This window comes from Parambassis ranga, chromosome 19 (assembly GCF_900634625.1).
Source record: "Parambassis ranga chromosome 19, fParRan2.1, whole genome shotgun sequence".
Lineage (NCBI taxonomy): Eukaryota > Metazoa > Chordata > Actinopteri > Ambassidae > Parambassis > Parambassis ranga.
The window spans coordinates 13661058-13680197 of NC_041039.1; the positions used below are offsets into that span (position 1 = coordinate 13661058).

The 19140-nt window shown below is 41.7% G+C and overlaps 3 protein-coding genes across 3 annotated transcripts; 2 read left to right on the plus strand and 1 right to left on the minus strand.

Annotated features, from left to right (window-relative positions):
- The first annotated feature begins 291 nt into the window (after positions 1-291).
- On the plus strand, positions 292-2717 carry stoml1 (stomatin (EPB72)-like 1). The gene is made up of 7 exons (XM_028431225.1): positions 292-647; positions 1038-1144; positions 1224-1373; positions 1586-1789; positions 1865-2075; positions 2158-2358; positions 2440-2717. The coding sequence occupies exons 1-7, from the start codon at positions 491-493 to the stop codon at positions 2643-2645; spliced, it is 1236 nt and encodes a 411-aa protein (XP_028287026.1). The 5' UTR covers positions 292-490; the 3' UTR covers positions 2646-2717.
- A 296-nt stretch (positions 2718-3013) lies between these two features.
- Positions 3014-5650, plus strand: LOC114451925 (cholesterol side-chain cleavage enzyme, mitochondrial). Its single transcript, XM_028430919.1, has 9 exons — positions 3014-3424; positions 3602-3757; positions 3838-4037; positions 4142-4345; positions 4421-4581; positions 4673-4839; positions 5084-5162; positions 5244-5435; positions 5528-5650. Exons 1-9 carry the CDS (start codon positions 3150-3152, stop codon positions 5648-5650), a joined length of 1557 nt encoding a protein of 518 aa, XP_028286720.1. The 5' UTR covers positions 3014-3149.
- Positions 5651-6110: 460 nt separating this feature from the next.
- ccdc33 (coiled-coil domain containing 33) lies at positions 6111-10515 on the minus strand. Its single transcript, XM_028430461.1, has 10 exons — positions 10471-10515; positions 9587-9792; positions 9421-9484; positions 7726-7921; positions 7130-7218; positions 6919-7041; positions 6718-6811; positions 6529-6629; positions 6326-6391; positions 6111-6236 (listed from the first exon to the last, which is right to left on the minus strand). Exons 1-10 carry the CDS (start codon positions 10513-10515, stop codon positions 6111-6113), a joined length of 1110 nt encoding a protein of 369 aa, XP_028286262.1.
- Positions 10516-19140: the final 8625 nt, after the last annotated feature.

Sequence of the window (19140 nt, forward strand, 5' to 3'; positions counted from 1 at the left end):
ACTCTATACTTGACAAAAAAACAGTATACACAATGTTTTTGTTTTATTCACGGAACAATAAAATATCTGACGATTTAATTAATTTACATATCTACTGCTACAGATTTGCCAAAAATATTAATCTGGCATAAAAAACGTTTGAGCATTCATCCGCTAGATGGCGGTAAAAAGTAAATTCACGTCTACAAACCGCTAAAAGAAGAAGAAGAAGAAGAACCACAACAAAACGGATATGCATCAAGTTATTACTAAACCTGACCTGTGAGGGGCAGCAATATGCCATATGGCATCTAGTCTGCCGGAAATAAAGAAGAAGAAAGAAGAAGAAGAACGCAACAAAACACGGAAGCACTTGACGTTAATTAGCATGATCAGCCAAACAAAAGGAACAATTTTCGTCGCCTTGTCACACCCTGTCATCTCCTGTAGAGACGTATCGTATAAATAATATAAAACTGCTTTAAGTAACAAATAAGTGTTATTTAGCATAATGTTTAACAGGTCCTATCAACTGCTCCCGCAAAGGGACTCTAGCTCTCTGAGGACTCCTGGCTTGTTTGTGGACTCTGACAGCTTTACAAAACCCAGTTACCACAAAGGACTGTCGTTTGACTACATCCCCAATGTTTCTCAAAACGACTACACTGGTAAGTAATTCGCTGACGAAAACTTTACTATGCGTCGTGTACGTGGTGAGTTCAGGGGTTAGCTGCACATTTATGTACACATCAGCCTTATTGCAAGAATAATCATCCTTAGATATATAATGATAAACGCCACGTTTTAATTGGTCTCCAAAGTACTGTCTGGTATCCAGGTGAGGCGCAGTACCAGGCACAGAAACGTGCAAAAACTGCATTTTTCCCATAATGCAGTTCACTGTATCTTCCTGCCTAAAACAACATCAGTCAAACTCCACATGACCACGGCCTCAGTCAGGATTTTTGACTTCTTCTTCACATCTCAACATATTGTTTATATAAATGATTCCTCCTCATGACAGGCTAACTAATAACACCACTTTTGCCTTCTTTAAGACACCTCCCAGGGGTGGCTGTCATGGATTTGTAACCTGGTCGTCATCTTCCTTGTCTATATCTTCACCTTTATAATGTTTCCAATTACGGGATGGTTTGTGCTGAAAGTAAGCTGAAATTGTCTCTCATCCATTACAACAGCATACACTTGTCTGTTGAAAACTAAAAACAACATTTTGTTTGTAGACAGTGCCGAACTACCAGAGGATAGTAGTGTTCCGCCTGGGCCGTGTTTGTCCCCCAAAGGGCCCTGGCATCGTCTTAGTGTTGCCCCTCATTGACCAGTGGCAGAAAGTAGACCTGCGCACCCGAGCTTTCAATATCCCTCCTTGCCAGGTAAACTGTAGTGTCTGGATTTCCATGTTTTAGTTTGTCCTCCAGGTGGCAGTGTTGGTGCAACTGGGATGTGTTAATGTGTCCAAACCCTCCCAAGTGTCACAATATATTACCCGTATACTGTGAATAAGGTTTAGGCAAAATGAGATGCTTCTTTTTTCTTTATGTAAGTATGTTTAAGTAAATTCAGTGGTTTCATCAAACACTTTTAGGTCTCTACTCAGGATGGGGGGTTGCTGTCAGTGGGAGCAGACATCCAGTTTAGGATCTGGAATCCAGTCATGTCTGTGGTATCAGTCCAGGACCTGAATGCCTCCACCAGGATGACTGCACAAAACGCTCTGACCCACAGCCTGTCCAAGAAGACTGTCAGAGAAATCCAAACGGAGAGAGTGAAACTAGGCGAATATCTTGGGGTGAGCCCACACAACTCTCTGCTGTTGCCCTTATCTGTATCACTTTGTGCTGACCTTTGCTTCTTGAATCAACAGATGGACATCAATGAGATGACTCGTCCATGGGGGCTGGAGGTAGATAGGGTGGAACTTACCCTCGGTTCTCTGCTGAAAGCCCCTGAGGAAGGACCCTCTGGACCTCTCATTATGCCCCCCTCTGTACCTGGACTTGAAGGCCTCACTGGTCCCATTCAGCAGTTGGCCATGCACTTTCTAAGCCACAGTGGCAGTTCACAGTCTCATCAGGGTAAAGAGCAAATAGCCACTGATGTGCATCATACAACTCCTGCAACAGTGCGGCTATAATTTGCCTTTTCTCATCTCTTTAGGTGACAGTGTAACATATATGAATGAGTTCAGCAGTCCCTCTGAGGCTGTTGTTGCCACACCAGGTTCTATTGAAGAGCTGCTTGATGCGGTCAAGCTGTTGCTCTCTGAATCTTTGGTCCGCCAGGTTGGGGCCTGTTTCCAGTTCAACATCAGTTCAAATGATGGACAGCAGTGCAGTTACTATGTGGATTTGAGCCAAGGTAAATGGTCTGTATTTATATATACACAACACAGTTACATGAATAACAAAATGTTCCTGTCCCTCTCTGTGTGTTCTATAGGTAGTGGTGCAGCTGGAGCAGGGTCCTTGTGCCGAGACCCAGATGTCACTCTTAGTATGAGTGACTGTGACCTTCTGGCCATGTTCCAGGGTGTACTAAGACCATTTGCTGCATATACAAGTGGCAGACTTAAAGTCCAAGGAGACATAAAGACAGCTATGAAACTGGAAGAACTCATAAAGCTGCTTAAGAAACAGAACTCGTAGAGTAAAATTGTATTTATTTATTGCTTAATTTTACATTTTTTAAATAAAGGCAATGATTACATTTGTTGTGAACTGAGCGTGTGGTATGAGCTTTTTATTCATAAATCAAGAAAACCTCCTAAAAGAAGAAGAGGAGGGCTGAGACACCACTCATAAACCATTTACATCATACAAGATTTAAGTCTGAGTCGCAGGTCATTAATAAAGCTTTTTAGTAGGTACCACCTACAGAAAACAAACCCAGTTCATAAATCTTGTTAGTTAGAATGTTAGAAACCACTAAGATGAAAGGTGAAACATCTTCATAGATTTGTGCCACACTGTTTTCAGAGAGAACATTTTGTTCCTTTAGGCTATTCACCGAGAAAGCCTTGATCAGCACAGCAACGGGGGCCGACTATGTAGACCAGCCCAGCCTCCTGCCCCCTTTTTTGATCTAGATGTCCCTGGGAAGGCAGAGTAGCTGTTGGAGGGTAGAGAAGAGTGTGCATTTTTGTCATTGAGATGGCCAGGTGGAGTGTGTGGCGCAGCCCTGTTATACGGCCTCTGCCCTGGATAGAAGAGCTGACAGCACCAGCAGTGCGCTGCAGCAGCAGCAGCATACCAGCGATCCGACAAGCATACTCAGAAAGTGGCAGCATCGTGCGGCCTTTCAGTGAGATTCCTGGATTGTGGAGGAATGGGGTTGCCAACTTGTACAATTTCTGGAAACTGGATGGCTTCAGAAACCTTCACCGCATCATGCTGCAGAACTTCAACACTTTTGGACCCATATACAGGTACAGAGAGGCATGAAAGGGTTAAAAAAATCCCTTAAGTTAACAGAGCCACTGATTACTGACAATCATCAAACAATACAAATGACAAGTTGGTGTGAAGCTACATTTTAATTTATGAGATCAAGGTTACATTTTTTAAAACAAGCAACTTCTATTTTCTTTCTTTTTCTACACCAGAGAGAAGATAGGTTATTATGAAAGTGTGAATATCATCAACCCTGAGGATGCTGCCATCCTGTTCAAAGCAGAGGGCCATTATCCAAAAAGGCTGAAAGTTGAAGCCTGGACATCATACAGAGACTACAGAAATCGTAAATACGGAGTTCTGTTAAAGTATGTGTTACTACTGTCCTAGATTTAAGTTGTGCCTACATGTTACCAAGACAGGTTTAGAAGATCTTATCTTCCCACAGGAATGGAGAAGACTGGAGATCAAACCGCGTGATTCTCAACAAGGAGGTGATTTCCTTAAAGGTGCTGGAGAACTTTGTGCCTTTGCTGGATGAAGTGGGCCAAGACTTTGTGGCCAGAGTTCACAAGAAGATAAAGCGAAGTGGCCAGAACAAATGGACCACTGACCTCTCTCAAGAACTCTTCAAATATGCACTAGAATGTATGACTGAAACTTTTTTAATAATCAGTCTATTTCATGAGTTCACGTGTTGTTTTTTTCAGCACCCCTTATGTGTTTTGTTCTGTTTTCTCCGTCCTACCCAGCGGTGAGCACGGTGCTGTACGGGGAGCGTCTGGGTTTGATGCTGGATTACATTGACCCCGAAGCTCAACATTTCATTGACTGCATCACCCTCATGTTCAAGACTACCTCACCCATGCTGTACATACCTCCCGGTCTGCTGAGGCTGATTGGAGCGAAGGTGTGGCGGGACCATGTGGAGGCCTGGGATGGGATATTCAACCAAGGTAGGACAAAGAGCACACTCACAATGAAAGTTTGAAGTAGAAGCTCTGTATTCACCATTTCATTTCATTCACCAGCGGACCGCTGCATCCAGAACATTTACAGGCAGCTGCGACAGGAGACAGGCAATCCAGAGAAATACCCAGGAGTCCTAGCAAGCCTACTCATGCTGGATAAGCTGTCCATTGAAGACATTAAGGCCAGTGTCACAGAGCTGATGGCTGGAGGAGTAGATACAGTAAGAAAGAAAAAAAGCACTATCTCCGTCTATTTTATCACTTCTTTAAGATTTGTTTTTAAAGTTGTGTATTTGGGCTTGTGTTTGACAGACTTCTATAACGCTGCTGTGGACACTATATGAATTAGCCAGACATCCCAACCTCCAGGAGGAGCTGAGGGCGGAGGTGGCTGCAGCTCGGGCAGAAAGCAAGGGAGACCTGCAAGAGATGCTAAAGCGAATTCCCCTGGTCAAAGGTGCTCTGAAGGAAACACTGAGGTGAAGTAACTGCTTGTGATGTCACAAATGATACTGGATAACGGTAGGACTTCATATTCTCCATTACAAAAATGAGGGAAAATCAGGTTTTAGGTTTTAGTTACTAAAGCTACCAGATAATATGGTTAATATTATTAATTTGAAATGCCATGGAGTTAGGGTGTAAAGCAGCATAAAAATCTCTAGTACCTCAATATCATACTTGTTATATACTAATTAAATACTTGCCACTTTCATACCTCAGGTTACATCCGGTTGCAGTGAGCCTGCAAAGATACATAGCTGAAGATATTATTATCCAAAACTACCACATCCCAGCTGGGGTAAGAAATCTTTAAATCTGGGTTCTGTGATTGTGTATTTGTATTTAAATATTTAACTCCATGTTTTCTGTCTGTGTTCAGACTTTGGTCCAGTTGGGACTGTATGCAATGGGCAGAGACCCCAAAGTGTTTTTTCGTCCGGAGCAGTATCTGCCCTCACGCTGGCTGAGGACAGAGACGCACTACTTCAGAAGTTTGGGCTTCGGCTTTGGCCCCCGCCAGTGTTTAGGACGAAGAATAGCCGAGACAGAGATGCAAATCTTCCTCATCCATGTGAGACACAAGGACAACAAGAGCATGATTACCATATTATGTGGCATGATTTCAGTTACATTAACTAACCACAATGGTTTTGGCTTTTACAGATGCTGGAGAACTTCAGAGTGGAGAAGCAGCGCCACATGGAAGTGCAGAGCACCTTTGAGCTCATTCTCTTGCCAGAAAAGCCCATAATATTGACTCTGAAACCTCTACAAGCTAGCCAGTAATGTCAAGTTTAAAAGCAAATGATAGGTGTATAGCAATTGTGCTTTTAGCACAGTTATTGTGAGGGGCTTCACAAAGCATCACAATATAAACTCCTCCAGCCTTAGAGGCTGATGGAGAAAAAAAACATTAGGAAACAAATAGCTAAAGATGAAACTGTTACCTCAGTAATTCCATAACAACTGTATAAAGTCAATGCATGTGACATGTACTGTAATATTTAGATTAAAGATGGGAATATGTCTGTGTGAACAATACATGGAAAAATTCTAATGCATAGTCCACCTGTACAAAAACAGTGAAGAATAAACTAATTAATTAACTAAAAAACTAATTAATACATGTTATAAACACATTTAAATGTCATCTTTGATCATCAATTACAGGGTCAAGAGTTCAGTAGCTCATTTCACAGGCTTCTGTTTCGGCTGCTTTCTTTGCTGATATAATAAGGAGTAACTGCTAACTGCCTGAAGGAACATTCTGAAGGATGGCGGTGGATGTTCGGACAAAGCCACGCCTGTGCTCACTCAGTTTGGTCATTAGTTCTTGTTTCTCTCTGCCCCATGACTTAGCATTCTTTTCCATCTATGTAGACAGAACACAAAGGAAAAAACACCAGTGAAAACTGCTCACGTATATTTATTATGAGTGATTACTCGCATATTTTTATTTACCTGAGCTTCCAGTGTTTGGACTCTTGCCTCAGCCTTCTCCAGTTTATGTAGTAAAATCAGTTTCTCCTTCCATAGCAGTGAGTCTTGTGTCTAAGAAGAACATGATACAGATCAGTCTCAGATGACAGTAGCTGGTGAAGTATGAAGACAAACTGAATCTTGTCTGTGAGTCATGCATCATGTTCCTATAGTTGAAGGAGTACCTGTGCTGGCAGCTGTATAATGACTGGAGCCGGCAGCTGCTGACTCCTTTCCAGCTCTTTTCTGAGACGGGCGTTTTCTGCTGCCAAAGCCGACTCCATATCTTCCCAAAGCATTATAAGAAGGCTGATGTTCTAGCCAGTGTGAACATCTTGATGAATATATTCTCTCACTTCACCGAGTCCACCTACCTCTTTGCGTTTTCATCATATGTCGCTTATCTCCACTGTGTCTTTTCTTCTGTCTGAGTTCGCTGCCTAATGCTTTCTCCATCTTCTCAATGACCTAGGATTAATGAGAGTGAATCTATACAGGATTTAATCCAGACTAAAAGAAATACATTGCTATTGATGGTGTTTAGGATATTACATGTGATTGAGACAGTGTTACACCTTTTCCTGCTGTTTCACTGTGACCTCCAATGCTGCCATGTTTGCCTGTTGATGCTGCAGATGTTCCTGTTCCTGCTGGTGGACTCTCTGAAGCTTTAGTAGCTCCTTCTGACTGTCATTTTTCTGCACACACAGGATAGACACAACAACATACTTCAGGACTCTGGCCTGAACTGTTTATGTATGGTGCGTTCTTGGTGTATCTTAATACCTTGATCAGTTCATTCTGCAGCTGGTGGATCCTGTCCCGCTGTGACGTGGTCTTACTGGTCTCACTGGCTAGCTTGAATTTTAGATGGGCTTCAAAAGAGCAGAAAAATCATGCAGAAATGTTTGTTAATGCGTAAGTTTCAGGGTGTGGGCACTAGAACAATAAAGATAAAAAACAAACAATGATCCATCAATAAAAGCTTTTGAAATTAAATGGATTTTCTGTCTTGAATGGGTCCCCTTGCTTTGATGCCAGCAGAGAGACCTTGGGGGATATCCGCTCACTGATGGTCACAAACTGTCCTTCAGGAGATAAGCCTTGTACAACCCACAGAGCTTATCATGGTCCGTGGCCTAAATGAGCCGTCTTATCACAAAACGGCACAGACTGCCTGGGAAAAGACACTCACAAGGATTAATAAACATACAGTGAGACACCACCTACGTCATAACCACGTCCACCAATGAAATGACCTTAAACCACTGACAACATGGAAAAGAAGCCAGCCAGGCAGACAACTGCCTGATGTTAGTGAATCAGGACCTTTAATAAATATACAGCTGCGTCATGATTGATTAGGAGGTTTATTGGTTTACCTATCCGGTCTGCAACTTCAGCTTTGGTCATGACATCAACATCTGTGTCATTCAACAGATCTCGGCCTAGGTCCTGGTGCAGAGACAGATCACTGCGGAGTTGGCTGTTGTCTGCCTCCAACTTCAACACCTGTGTCCTCAATGTGATGATATCATCTGCCATCTTACCCATGGCTAAGCGATAGTTTTCCACCTCCTGATGAAGAGATGCTGCCTGTTAGTCTTGATATAGGATTAACAGTAACTTTATTTGCTGCTCTAACCCCATTTCCTTAGTCAGTCACACAGCATAACTGTGGACATGTATTTACCAAATAAATAAAGTATAATCCCTTTTACTATTTGAGGGGATAATTGACGTTGGTTTGAAGATCAAATGAGACCAGATCACTGTGACACAAAAGAAGCCTGCATGCACAGCAAGATGAAAAATAGTACTATATGCTCACCACCACTAGGTGTCTCTTCAACCACATCTCTTTATAGAGTTTTCCAGTATGTGGTCAATGGCACACACAGAGAATTTCAAAACATTCAGAACAGCACATATATGTCACAAGCTCACTCCATAATTTATTGCACCTGGTTTCCGATAAGCATCAGACATAACTGCAGTACACAGCAAGCAAATCATTCCTTAAAATAGGAAATTTTCACGTCATTGTTTTGGCTATTATGTATTTATGATTCCAGCTTCTCAAATTTAAAAGGACATGACACTGCTTCCTGTAAAAGTCCTTTGTTACGGTAGAGAAAACCCAGTCATGCATTTATGGAGCGTCTGACTGTGAAAGCCCTTTTTCCCCTCCTCTCTCCTTTTTCTTATCAAGACATTTCTCTGTATAAAGCATGTGCCTGTTGTCTAGCAGCATGATGTTGAATAGACTGAAATGAATGGAGACTAAGAGCAAGGTCCAGCTGCATGTAGGAGGGGTGGGGGGCGATTAGGGGATTCCAATCTTGTATGGTGTTGTTGTGACTCCCGTGGGATGTGAGGTTGAAATTGAGCATCTAATTGAAAGGGCAGGAACGAGGTGACAATCATGACTGTAGATGAGATGGTGTCTCTGCTGGGGGCCCCACAGGCGTGATGGGAAAGACAGCTCCCCATGATGAGTCTGGAAAGTCCTTTTATGTGTCAAAAAATGGGAATCTCTTTCTCTGTTTCTAGGGGATCCCTCCCCTCAATTGACTCAGAGCTGCCTGCCTGTCATACATAAAGACACTCCAGGAGAAGGGTACGACGGACAGAAGACATCTGCACTGAAAGGTCAAGTGATATTTATTTTTTTTACCAATCTCTTATTATGCAAGTGTATTTTCATATCATCCAACTGATGCCAAGACCGCTTCCTTCCCCCTTAAATAATCGATCAAATTCTCCATGTGTCATTATACCCACAATTTAAATTAAATTATAAAACAATCACAGAGTGGAGAAAATGTCAAGATATGCATAAATAAGTCCCTTTAGACTAAGTTTCAGCCTCATCAGCTCGATCTTCTTTGGGTCCAATCACACAGAGAAATGTTAATCTATTCTATTATCCGCCATTTTGTCCTCTGACTGCGGCACAGTCTGCTTCAGCACAGTGTCCCATCTCACAGGTCTTCCTGTGTCACTAACCGAACCTGACATTGGGGATTGCCTCACTGATTGATTGAACAGTTAAGGTATTGATCATGTCTATTCACCTTAGTTTGAAGGTCAGTGATCCGTGTCATGTGGGAATCATCCTCAAAGTCCTGCAGAGGGGGTCTGAAGCATAAACACATTTGAAACAATTGTCTTTGTTATAGTCTAAAGTGTGGCTAATGTTGCAATAAACACATGTTTCTTGGATGTTGTAATAGACCATACCTCCTGTGTGGATGATGGATTCGGTATGTGTGGTTTATGTTGGGTTTATTGTCCTCTGTTGATTTTGCCTGGTCAGCTGGTGTCTCCTGGTCCTGCTCAGCTGTGCCCTGAGACTCTGCCTTCGCTCTGCTGGGGTGTGACTGGTAATGTGGTAGGATCTCTGCCAGGGCATCATGGGGTGGGAGACTGAATGCATCCCTCTGAAGCTGCAGAGCACATACACACGATGATATGGTTCTCTGGACAAACTATTAGTGTCTAGTCTGTAGACAGCCCAACAGGAGAGGATGAAAAAATAGCACTGGCCAGGTAGGGAGCACATTCTAATGCACATTTGACAACTTTTGTGCCTAATGTAGAAATCAATTAGCAACCACCCTGACAACACAAATTTTGGCTTACTGCAGGGATAAGACCCCTAGTCTATTTTATATGTGAGAGTTCAATACACCGTCTCGTCCCATGTGTCATTAAACACACATATATGATAGCACATAACACCATAATTAGATTGGATTTAGTATATCAGTGAAAAATACTATTTGTCTTGAAAGAGAAAGATGTACCTTTTCACATCTTTTCACACATTTAAAGCACAAAATATACATTATTTAATATACATTATATACATTAATATACATTATATACAGTGAAATACATTAAAAAACCTTCAGAAAGCATGTGTCTGACTGTTAAATGTAGGTGCTAAATAATTAAGCAAGATACAATTAAAGGAATAAATGGTAACATTAAATTTACTTGTATTTTTACATAAAATCAAAGCTTTAAATATTTGACCTCTGCACTGTGCAGTGAGGAAGACCTGTTTTACCTCCTCATCTCTTGAATATAAATGCTGTTACATCACAAAGCACGTACACTACCCACTCTGTAACAAGAGAGCTCTTAAGTCCTTCAAGTGTGAGCATTGCATATGTACAATATACACTTTCAATGATGATGGTTGCCAGGCAGCATGCCTTTAAATAAAGTCATTATCTGCTCTCCCTCCAACACAAATACCTCCACACTGTCTGAACCTACCTGTACAGCTGCAGGGTTGCTCTGTGACTTCGTCTCTTTTGAAGCCTTCATCAGACAGATAGAGTCCTCCTCAGATGCCTATCTGATGGTTGATGTGATAGATGGAGCTGTGACTTCAATCCATCTGTAGCCACAACACAAGCCTTAGCAACATTTCTGACCAATGCAAAGGATTTCTTTTCTGCACAAACGGCTGTAGCATCATGTTTCACTGTCAACAGAGCTGAAGGCAAAACAGTGTTATTATATTTGTTTGTGTCAAGGACATCAAATACCTTAAAATGTGTATATTTTATGAAACAGTATAAGGATCCAACTTGTATTGCTACTTTACTGATTTGTACTTATGACTCTGCTACTCTTTGCTAACTTTTCTAGTATAATTGATGTACATTTGACACATCAGATAAATAATACTGATGGCTTTTCGGAGATTCAGATATCCCAGTTTTTACCAGCTACAATAATACAGTGGTGCATTAAGATTAAGATTAAGAAAACCTTTATTAATCTTAATCTTATATATATATACGTATATTACGTGGTATATTAAACATATGGCAAATTGGCAAATTGGCAAATATCCAATATTATAACCTAATTTTCTGCATTATAATGTGTACACATATTTTGGTGCTAAAATATCTTGCTTTGCCAAGTTTGAGACCTGCAGGCTTTCCCATGAGAAAAGCTGATAAGCTTATTTTGAAAGTCGATTGAATTGAATATCTTATGGTATGGTATCTTATGGCACACTCTGCATTTATACTTTTATAATTAAATTGCTGCATGTATACAAGAGGTTTATTTGTTCACATTTACTTCCTCATTATGAAAACAATATCAAACTTTATTCTAATTAATAAAATTATTCCAGAATGCAAAGCATAACAATCAATAGATTTCCAATAATGGTTCCTGCCCAATAAACACTAGCCCTCTGATGAATTAGGGGATAAGCAGATTGATGGGGACTGGCTAATGATTTCTTTTGCCATGCTGTGCAGCACCTGTGGCACCCTCTGAGCATTTTTATTACCAGCTTCACTCACTCCATTGAGTCTGATGCCAAATAATTAACACATTGTAAAAGTAATATTTTATTTCAACACAAGGAGCTGAAGGGTAAAGTAGCTAAAGGTGACAGCTTTGATAGCTTGACTATTTTAGAACCTGCTTTTTATGTGTTGATGCTGTGGCTGCATCTTCACAAAAGAAAGCAGGACAGATATACAAATGAGGGTGAAACATCAATAGATCTGGATCAATAGCTCTGGGCAGCTCATTAGCAGTAAAGGCTGGAAGAGACAATCATTGAAGACACAAGATCCGATTTAGAACTGAATAATAATATTGGGGCAGTGAATCTGCGATAAAAGAATTGCTCATGTCCAATAGAGCAGTGAGTTTTACATGTATGTAAACCTGACAGTAATGCAGTACACTAGGCACAGATGCAGATGCATACTTGTTCAAACTTATAACCATGCAAGACAACATTTACTGTGTTTCTCACTACTTTCAAGAAAAATACTTATCTAAATCACTGCTTTAATTCACAATAAATAATTCACTGGATGCTTGCAGCTATGTGCTCTGCTAGAAGACATAATCTCTTCTAATCAAACAAGGGAAAACCTGTAATGGAAATACATCCCACAGAGTGTAATATCACATTATCATGTATGAGATGTATGCTCAACCAATTCTCTTAGTATTTAGTACAAAATAATTCATATTCGCATGTTGTGGTTGGCAGTCGTGTTCAGCATGAGCCTGACCCTGTTACATATAATCTGTGGAGAGCTGCATGAGGAGGGGGACTGGGATGTGTGCAGAAGTGGGGGTGTGGTGGTGGGCGGGGAGCCTCAGTCAGTGGCACAGTGTCAGCCTGTGGTCTGGGCTTTCTGTAACATCATCAGAATTCAGAGCACAGCCCTGCAAAATGTAGCAAATGTGCTTTTCATTGGAGTGACAGCTCAGAGTCTGCTGCCACACAGAGCTTCAATTAGCCTGCCAGTGCAAGAGAGCTCCCCTGAGCTTCCTCTTCCTTCCTCCTGACACATTTTACACCTTTCCTGTCCACCACCTTTTTATTTTTTTTTCCTCTTTCAAACCTTCATATGACCCCGATTTTTTTTTCTCCCCCTCACTTTCCACTCATGACCTCACTATTTTTCTCATCCTTCTCTTCACTCACATTCCTCCTGAAGCTTTCTGTGTCCCTGAAGCTTTCTGTGTCCCCATTCACACCCAGCAAACCAAGTGGAAAAAGTTGTAGTGTGCTAATGGACACGGAGGTAAAAGGCAGTGTATGAAGCAGAAAGGGTCAAAAGAGAGGAAATAACGGCTGGCTTAATGACCACATTATTTTGGCAGAGTAGGGACTGTTTGCATGTTTTTAGTTTCACTAAATAAATAGTCTGCACTTTAATTACTTCCACTATGTTCACACAGTGGTGGGACGATGTGAATACCAGGGGAGAAATGGGATCCTTTCTATTAGTCTTACTTTAGAATTTAAAGATGCATTACATTATTGTCATACAGATGCTAATCTGGAGAACTCTAAGCTTTAAAAGCCTTTTATTAATTGTACCTCTGAATTAAATTTAACAATTACATCTATGCTCTATCAGCAGAATTAGATTAAATTATGCATTGCTGAATTTCAACTAGTTGTTCAGTTGTAACCAAAATGTGTCTTATGGCACCATAACAATTTAATTACAGTACTCCCACAGGGAAAATTACATTTTGCCCCGATGTAATCATATCTGTGCCCTGTCAGCAAAACAAAGTCACATCTGCAGAACACTGTTGGATGCAAAGGTTGTTTTTCAATATGGCAATGTGGAGAGTAAGGGAGAGAGAGAGCTGTGTGTCAAGGACAGCATCCAGCCTCGACTCAAGGACACTGACAGCCATTGCCACTCCCTTACGAGGGCTACAGTCAGAGCAAAGCCAAGGATCATCTGTAAATCAACATCTGTCAATTACGATGATGCTGTTGTGAAACTACGTGCTGCTCCATAAACACAGCATGCACATAAAAGCAGGGTCAACCCTGAGTATAATAAAGACGGCGTATCGATGAGTGCACCCGAACAAAAGTGGGACAGAAAAAATAATGTAAAGCCTGACCTCCAGGTTTAACCTACCAAACATTATGAATGTCTGATTTGTTGAATATGGGAGTAGGATTAGTATATGAACTGTGTGCTGTAGAAGAAATGGAAATACTGACAAGTGCTATAAGTGTGTACTTGAGTAAATCCTTCTAGCACTGCATTTCCTTAAGGAAAAACAAGCAAAGGCTACAGAAACACTCAACAATAAATTCATATTTTTTTCCTCATCCTCACCAAACATGTGAAGAAGTATGACTAAGACTCTGGGGTAAAACAATCTAATCCCACCCTGAAGCTGTGCCCACAGCAGGCTGGTATCCAGGCTGCACAGCCCAGTGAGTGTCACTGACTGACTTTTCCCCACAGGCTCGACATGACCTTTCCAAAATGCTATACAACCAAAGCTTAATGACTAACATAGCGGCTGACATTTACCGAAGCCAGCTAGCTGTTGAATAGTTCAGAGAAACATCAAAATGTTAATGTTGCTAGCACCCCAAAGGAACCCTCGAGAGAGACGGGGAGGATGATGTGCAACAAATTTGCATCTATCAGTAACAACAAACTTTTTTACAAAAAGGGGAAAAAGAAGGCAAATCACAGAGGGCAGCTAGTCGCAAAACATTTTCCATATGACATTTACTCAAAATTAAAATCTTGCCACACCCTGTGCCTGTTGTTCGAGGGATGGACTGATGTCAACACCCACCCCTTCCTGAAAGCAGGGGTGGGTCTGAGGTCACACAGTCAACTGATGTGATTAGAGAGCTCTGAAGAAAAAGCACCAAGTCCAGATTCTGTCAGGAGATGAACACTTTGTCTGAATGATAATGACCTGAGAACAAACGGAAGAAAGGGTCAATTGCCCCAAATGATAACCACATAAATTTTTCCCATTCCAGCATGTACATTAATGTACAATGATGTACACGCTGGAACGAAGAAAGGTATTTAGAGTACTGTTTGGTATGCATTGCATCAGTCATGGCATCTATGCTACCACCAAAAGCGACCATTTATCATGTGCAGAGGAGAACTAATGGCATTAGCTAGGGGTCCATTAAAGGGCTAAAGATCTACATTAGCCTCATACTGACAGGGGCCAATGTGAAGGCATGGGCGCCTTGAGAGATATTCTGTGTTCTGGGTACATCATTTAAATTCCTAAAATCAGATAAGGGCACAGAAAAGAGACGTGAACCCTGTGGCCCTTTTTGTGCAAGACAAGAGGCCGGGCTATTCAGAAAGGTTTCATGATGGACAGCGCTGTGTAGACCAATGATGGGCCATTAGCCAGAGCTGAGCAGATACAAGACAAGCTAGACAATAGCTGACACCACTGGAGCAACTTCATTGTGAAGCAGCGGCAGCAGCGGCGGCAGCAGTATGTCTGTATTCAGAAACAATTGTGAGGTTACACATTCAGCTGAGGTGGGAATATGAGAATAGCTGTAAATCTGCTCTGCACAGTCTACTCCAGCTGTACTGTATAGATACAGACACTTCAAACACAGCAGACTAACCTGCATACCAGACAGCAGCTGTGGAGCTCCCCACAGCCCCACTCCACCCTTATCAGAGAACACCAGGAGAATGAGGTAAACAACCAGGGAATTAGCTGTAAATAAGACTTAATAACTCTGCTGTCTGTTAGAGGAACAATCATGGAGTGCTGTCTGCAGGTCAGGACAGTTCCTTCTAAATGCCTATGATGCATGCCAAATGGAAAATATTTATATTTTGGAGCTGGATTACACAGTAGAATAGTAGTACACAGTAGATAACTCCAAGTGTTAATAATAATAATAATAATAATAATAATAAGCACGTGCTTAGGGCTTCCAAGTAACAGCCAACCGTCTCAGCCTTGGCTTGTGGTGACCCTTTGTGCTCAAGGTCTTTAAAGCACTCAGCTGTTGTATTCAGAGTCAGACTGAACCACCCACAATCATGATCCACCTTCCCACACACACCTCAACCGCTCCATAGCTTTTCTTTCTGCTTTTGTCTGCCAAGGCCAGCTCCTTTTTCACATCAGCGCTGCGTACATTTCACTCATGCATACTGCACACTGACATTGTAGATCACATCAAATGAAATACTCTCTGTCTGCATTCCAGCGCAGACAAAACACACAGATAGAAAAAAACAAGAAAAAAACAAAACATAGATGCTTTCTTGAGGAAATAGAAGATAAAAATATATCAAAACAAAATCAGATGAACACATGGCACCCTCCAGTGAACACACAAAGCCACTAGATGTCATTGTGGCCTCACTTCATCTCCTGTCAGCTGATCAACAACATCAATGGAATGCTCACACTGCTGTTTTCCTAAACTGCACAGCTGCAATGTGTGGAAAGTGTCCGTGAAGCCATTGCTATTCAGGACCAGTTATGCATTTCCCGTCCCTTCTGCCTGCAATACTCTCAAACCACAACACTGGCCGCCCGGTGGCTGAAGGCTCAGAAATAAATGTAACACTGCAGCATTGCTGGAGTATAGGACTGCATGCATTATGCTGCATCTCAACCCCAGGGTCCTGCCTGTGGGAAGTATCACAGCCCTGCCAGTGAAAAAAAATACATAAAACATTTCACACATGCTGGCTGTTATTACTGAAATAACTGCAGTGGTGATGGTGGTCAGAGAACATTGTGACAATGTCATGCAAAAGGCTGTTGCAAAAAGGTGAGAAATCACACTAACAAAAAAAATACATCTGTTTTCTCCTTCATCTGTATCTTAAACCATACAACACTCCAAAAGCACAGCTGACCTACCTGGCTTCATACCAGGCCTGTGTTTGTTCTGACTGATGGAGGGAAAAGTAATCCGATTCTTTTCAGAGCAGCCACAGCACAAAATCAATACCATATAAGGAAGCTTGATGAATTTGAAATTTGTACTCAGAGTGGATATTGATCAGTCTCAGTCAAAAGACTTTTGAAAACCCATGTAGATTTACAATCAATATGTTTCAAACATTATAAATCTACCAGCAATAAAGAAAAAATGTACTGAAAATGTAAAGATCATTAACAGCTAAATTAGTTTCTTACTTGACCGCGGTGTTGTATGCAATAACACACATGTTACATCAGATATACACAAATTCTGCAGACAGCTGGGCTGGGTGTGGTGTTGTTAAAACAGGACTGCCAGAAAGTGATTTTAGGATGTTTAATAGAACCAAATAGTCAACATATTCCCCCTGGAATCTGAGCTTTCAGTGCAACTTCAATATTATTATTATAATATAATAATATGATTAAAAGGGACTGATCCAATATCCGCCATGTAACATTGATATGATGGAAATAAAAGACCTAACATTAGCAGAGTGGAATTGAAAGAATCTCGGCCGTGGTCTTCCTGTAAGCTCATCAACATGAGAGCTGTGTGCTGGAAGGTATTCTCCAGACTTAGATTTAATGATATTAGCAGCGGATATACATCGCATGGACTAATCCAGATGTTCCCCACAATTACATTTTAGGCTCTTAGACATAGCTGACCCAAGTTCATTGCAATGCTGCTTTCCAGGCAGGATTTGATCATCGACTTATACTCGCTGGAAAATGAGTCTAGTAAAATACTTAGGAGTAATTCAGGTACTTCAAATTGGTTTTTAGATCAATTCAAGATGACCTTAATAAGGCAGTCCAGATTTTGGCATCATTGGCAGTGCCAGGAGCAGTTTTATTCACGTAAACTTTGTGTGATTGTTGTACTGCTAAATTTGTAGTGTTTTATCTTTTAGAACGTGAGTGTCAGAGTTCATCAGCTCGACATCCGGTCGGCTAGCAGGCGGAGGCTCCTTGCTTCTCTGACAGAGAGAGTCAGACTTTGCTCTGCATCTTGCAAATTAAATGCTGCCTCACAAATGGATTCTTATATTGACCTAGCATCTGGGGCTCCATCTAATAAGCAGACTTTTCCTTGAAGCACAACTCCAATCTGTCTCTCTGAATTGAGGGTGCTGAACTGCAATGGGCATCAAGGACATGTAGTCTGGAGTGTATTGTGTGTGTACTGTGACCCATGACCCAGAATTTTGCCACATCCTGTTTGTCATGTGCATGTTCACACATGTCCTGCAATAATAGGAAATCACTTCGGCTGCTCACATGTGGAGATTTTCCGGGGTGTTTTCCCAGCAATTTTGTTTGCGCAATCTCTCCTAACTTCCCAAAGCTGGATGAGTAATTTATGGTCACACACACACACTGAGGTCTAGAGATGCTGCAGTGATGATGTGCCTCTTCATCCAGCAGCAGGCAACCAGTGGCAGAGAAGACTCTCCCTCCCCCTCCCAGCGCTGTCCATGGTGCTGAGGAGAACAAAAGCATCAAAGACGAAGCTCTCCTCCTCACTGCTCTCACATGGGGAGTGGCCAGGCTGTGAAGGGGGAGGCACCATGTGTACTTGATTCAATTAGGCAGTCTGTGAGGCCTCCCCTGGGAGTGCCAGGAAAGAAGGGGGCTGCAGGCCTGTCTAACAAAGACATTCAGCCCAACCCTTTGCCCGTACTGAATCCACCTCATTAGTCAGCTTAGTGAATCCTGATCATCTCAAACTGTGTCTCTTTTTCAGCAGTGTGAGGAGCACTGGATTTTCTTCTGTCTCTGAGTGAGGAAATAATAACATTTGTTTCTGCTGGTGAGCATTAGCACAGCAGAGACTCTCAAACTGAGCTCAATAATACACCTACAACTGGATGCAATATTCTCTTCTGTTCTATTCTAATATCTCCGACTGTCCAAGCATCGATAAAAGCTGTATCTCAAGGCAAACATCTGTCTGACTCACACCAATGAACTTCTGCATGTTTCAAAGTTTCCTCCATATCACAGAGAACAAGCAGAGCATTTAGCTCTGTTGAATGTCACACAGATAAATGCATTCCAGCAACATTAGTATTCATTTTCTGTCTGACTGGCCCTTTGAAATACAGCAGATGTCTGTGTTTCTGTATTTGCACATTGTCAGAGCTGCTTAGAAGCAGCAGTGGGATTTTAAAGGAGAAAAGAGATAGAAACATCTGCGTGGCACGCTTTAATGAGTGACACGCCATATCTGTCAACACCAATCTGTTCAGAAATATTTTAAATATAATTACACAGTGAAGGCATCAATGCTTCCACTGGTGGCATAATATGGGACCGATCCGAGGCGAGGCTGAATGAGACTTCTAGTGTGATATATGGGAGTGGGTCCCATGGGAGATTTTTGGGATATTTGTGACAATAAATTTTCTTTTAATCCAATTCTTTTCATTTGCACACGGCACCGCTGGTGACAGACAGAAAAACATACAGACCGGCTCATGCGCACTTACAACAACCGACAGTCCCACCAACCAGCAGTCTGACAG

Bases quoted from the DNA above. Each gene is read 5' to 3' on its own strand.
- stoml1 (XM_028431225.1), top strand. From the start codon at position 491: ATGTTTAACAGGTCCTATCAACTGCTCCCGCAAAGGGACTCTAGCTCT. The intron at 1,374-1,585 runs GTAAACTGTAGT...AAACACTTTTAG, and splicing joins TCAATATCCCTCCTTGCCAG to GTCTCTACTCAGGATGGGGG. The intron at 2,359-2,439 runs GTAAATGGTCTG...TGTGTTCTATAG, and splicing joins CTATGTGGATTTGAGCCAAG to GTAGTGGTGCAGCTGGAGCA.
- LOC114451925 (XM_028430919.1), top strand. From the start codon at position 3,150: ATGGCCAGGTGGAGTGTGTGGCGCAGCCCTGTTATACGGCCTCTGCCC. The intron at 4,038-4,141 runs GTATGACTGAAA...CGTCCTACCCAG, and splicing joins CTTCAAATATGCACTAGAAT to CGGTGAGCACGGTGCTGTAC. The intron at 4,582-4,672 runs GTAAGAAAGAAA...TGTGTTTGACAG, and splicing joins TGGCTGGAGGAGTAGATACA to ACTTCTATAACGCTGCTGTG.
- ccdc33 (XM_028430461.1), bottom strand. From the start codon at position 10,515: ATGCTCACACTTGAAGGACTTAAGAGCTCTCTTGTTACAGAGTGG. The intron at 9,793-10,470 runs GTAGTGTACGTG...TGTGCTCTGCAG, and splicing joins GCTCTCTTGTTACAGAGTGG to CTTCAGAGGGATGCATTCAG. The intron at 7,922-9,420 runs GTGAATAGACAT...TCTCTTCATCAG, and splicing joins TCACTGACCTTCAAACTAAG to GAGGTGGAAAACTATCGCTT.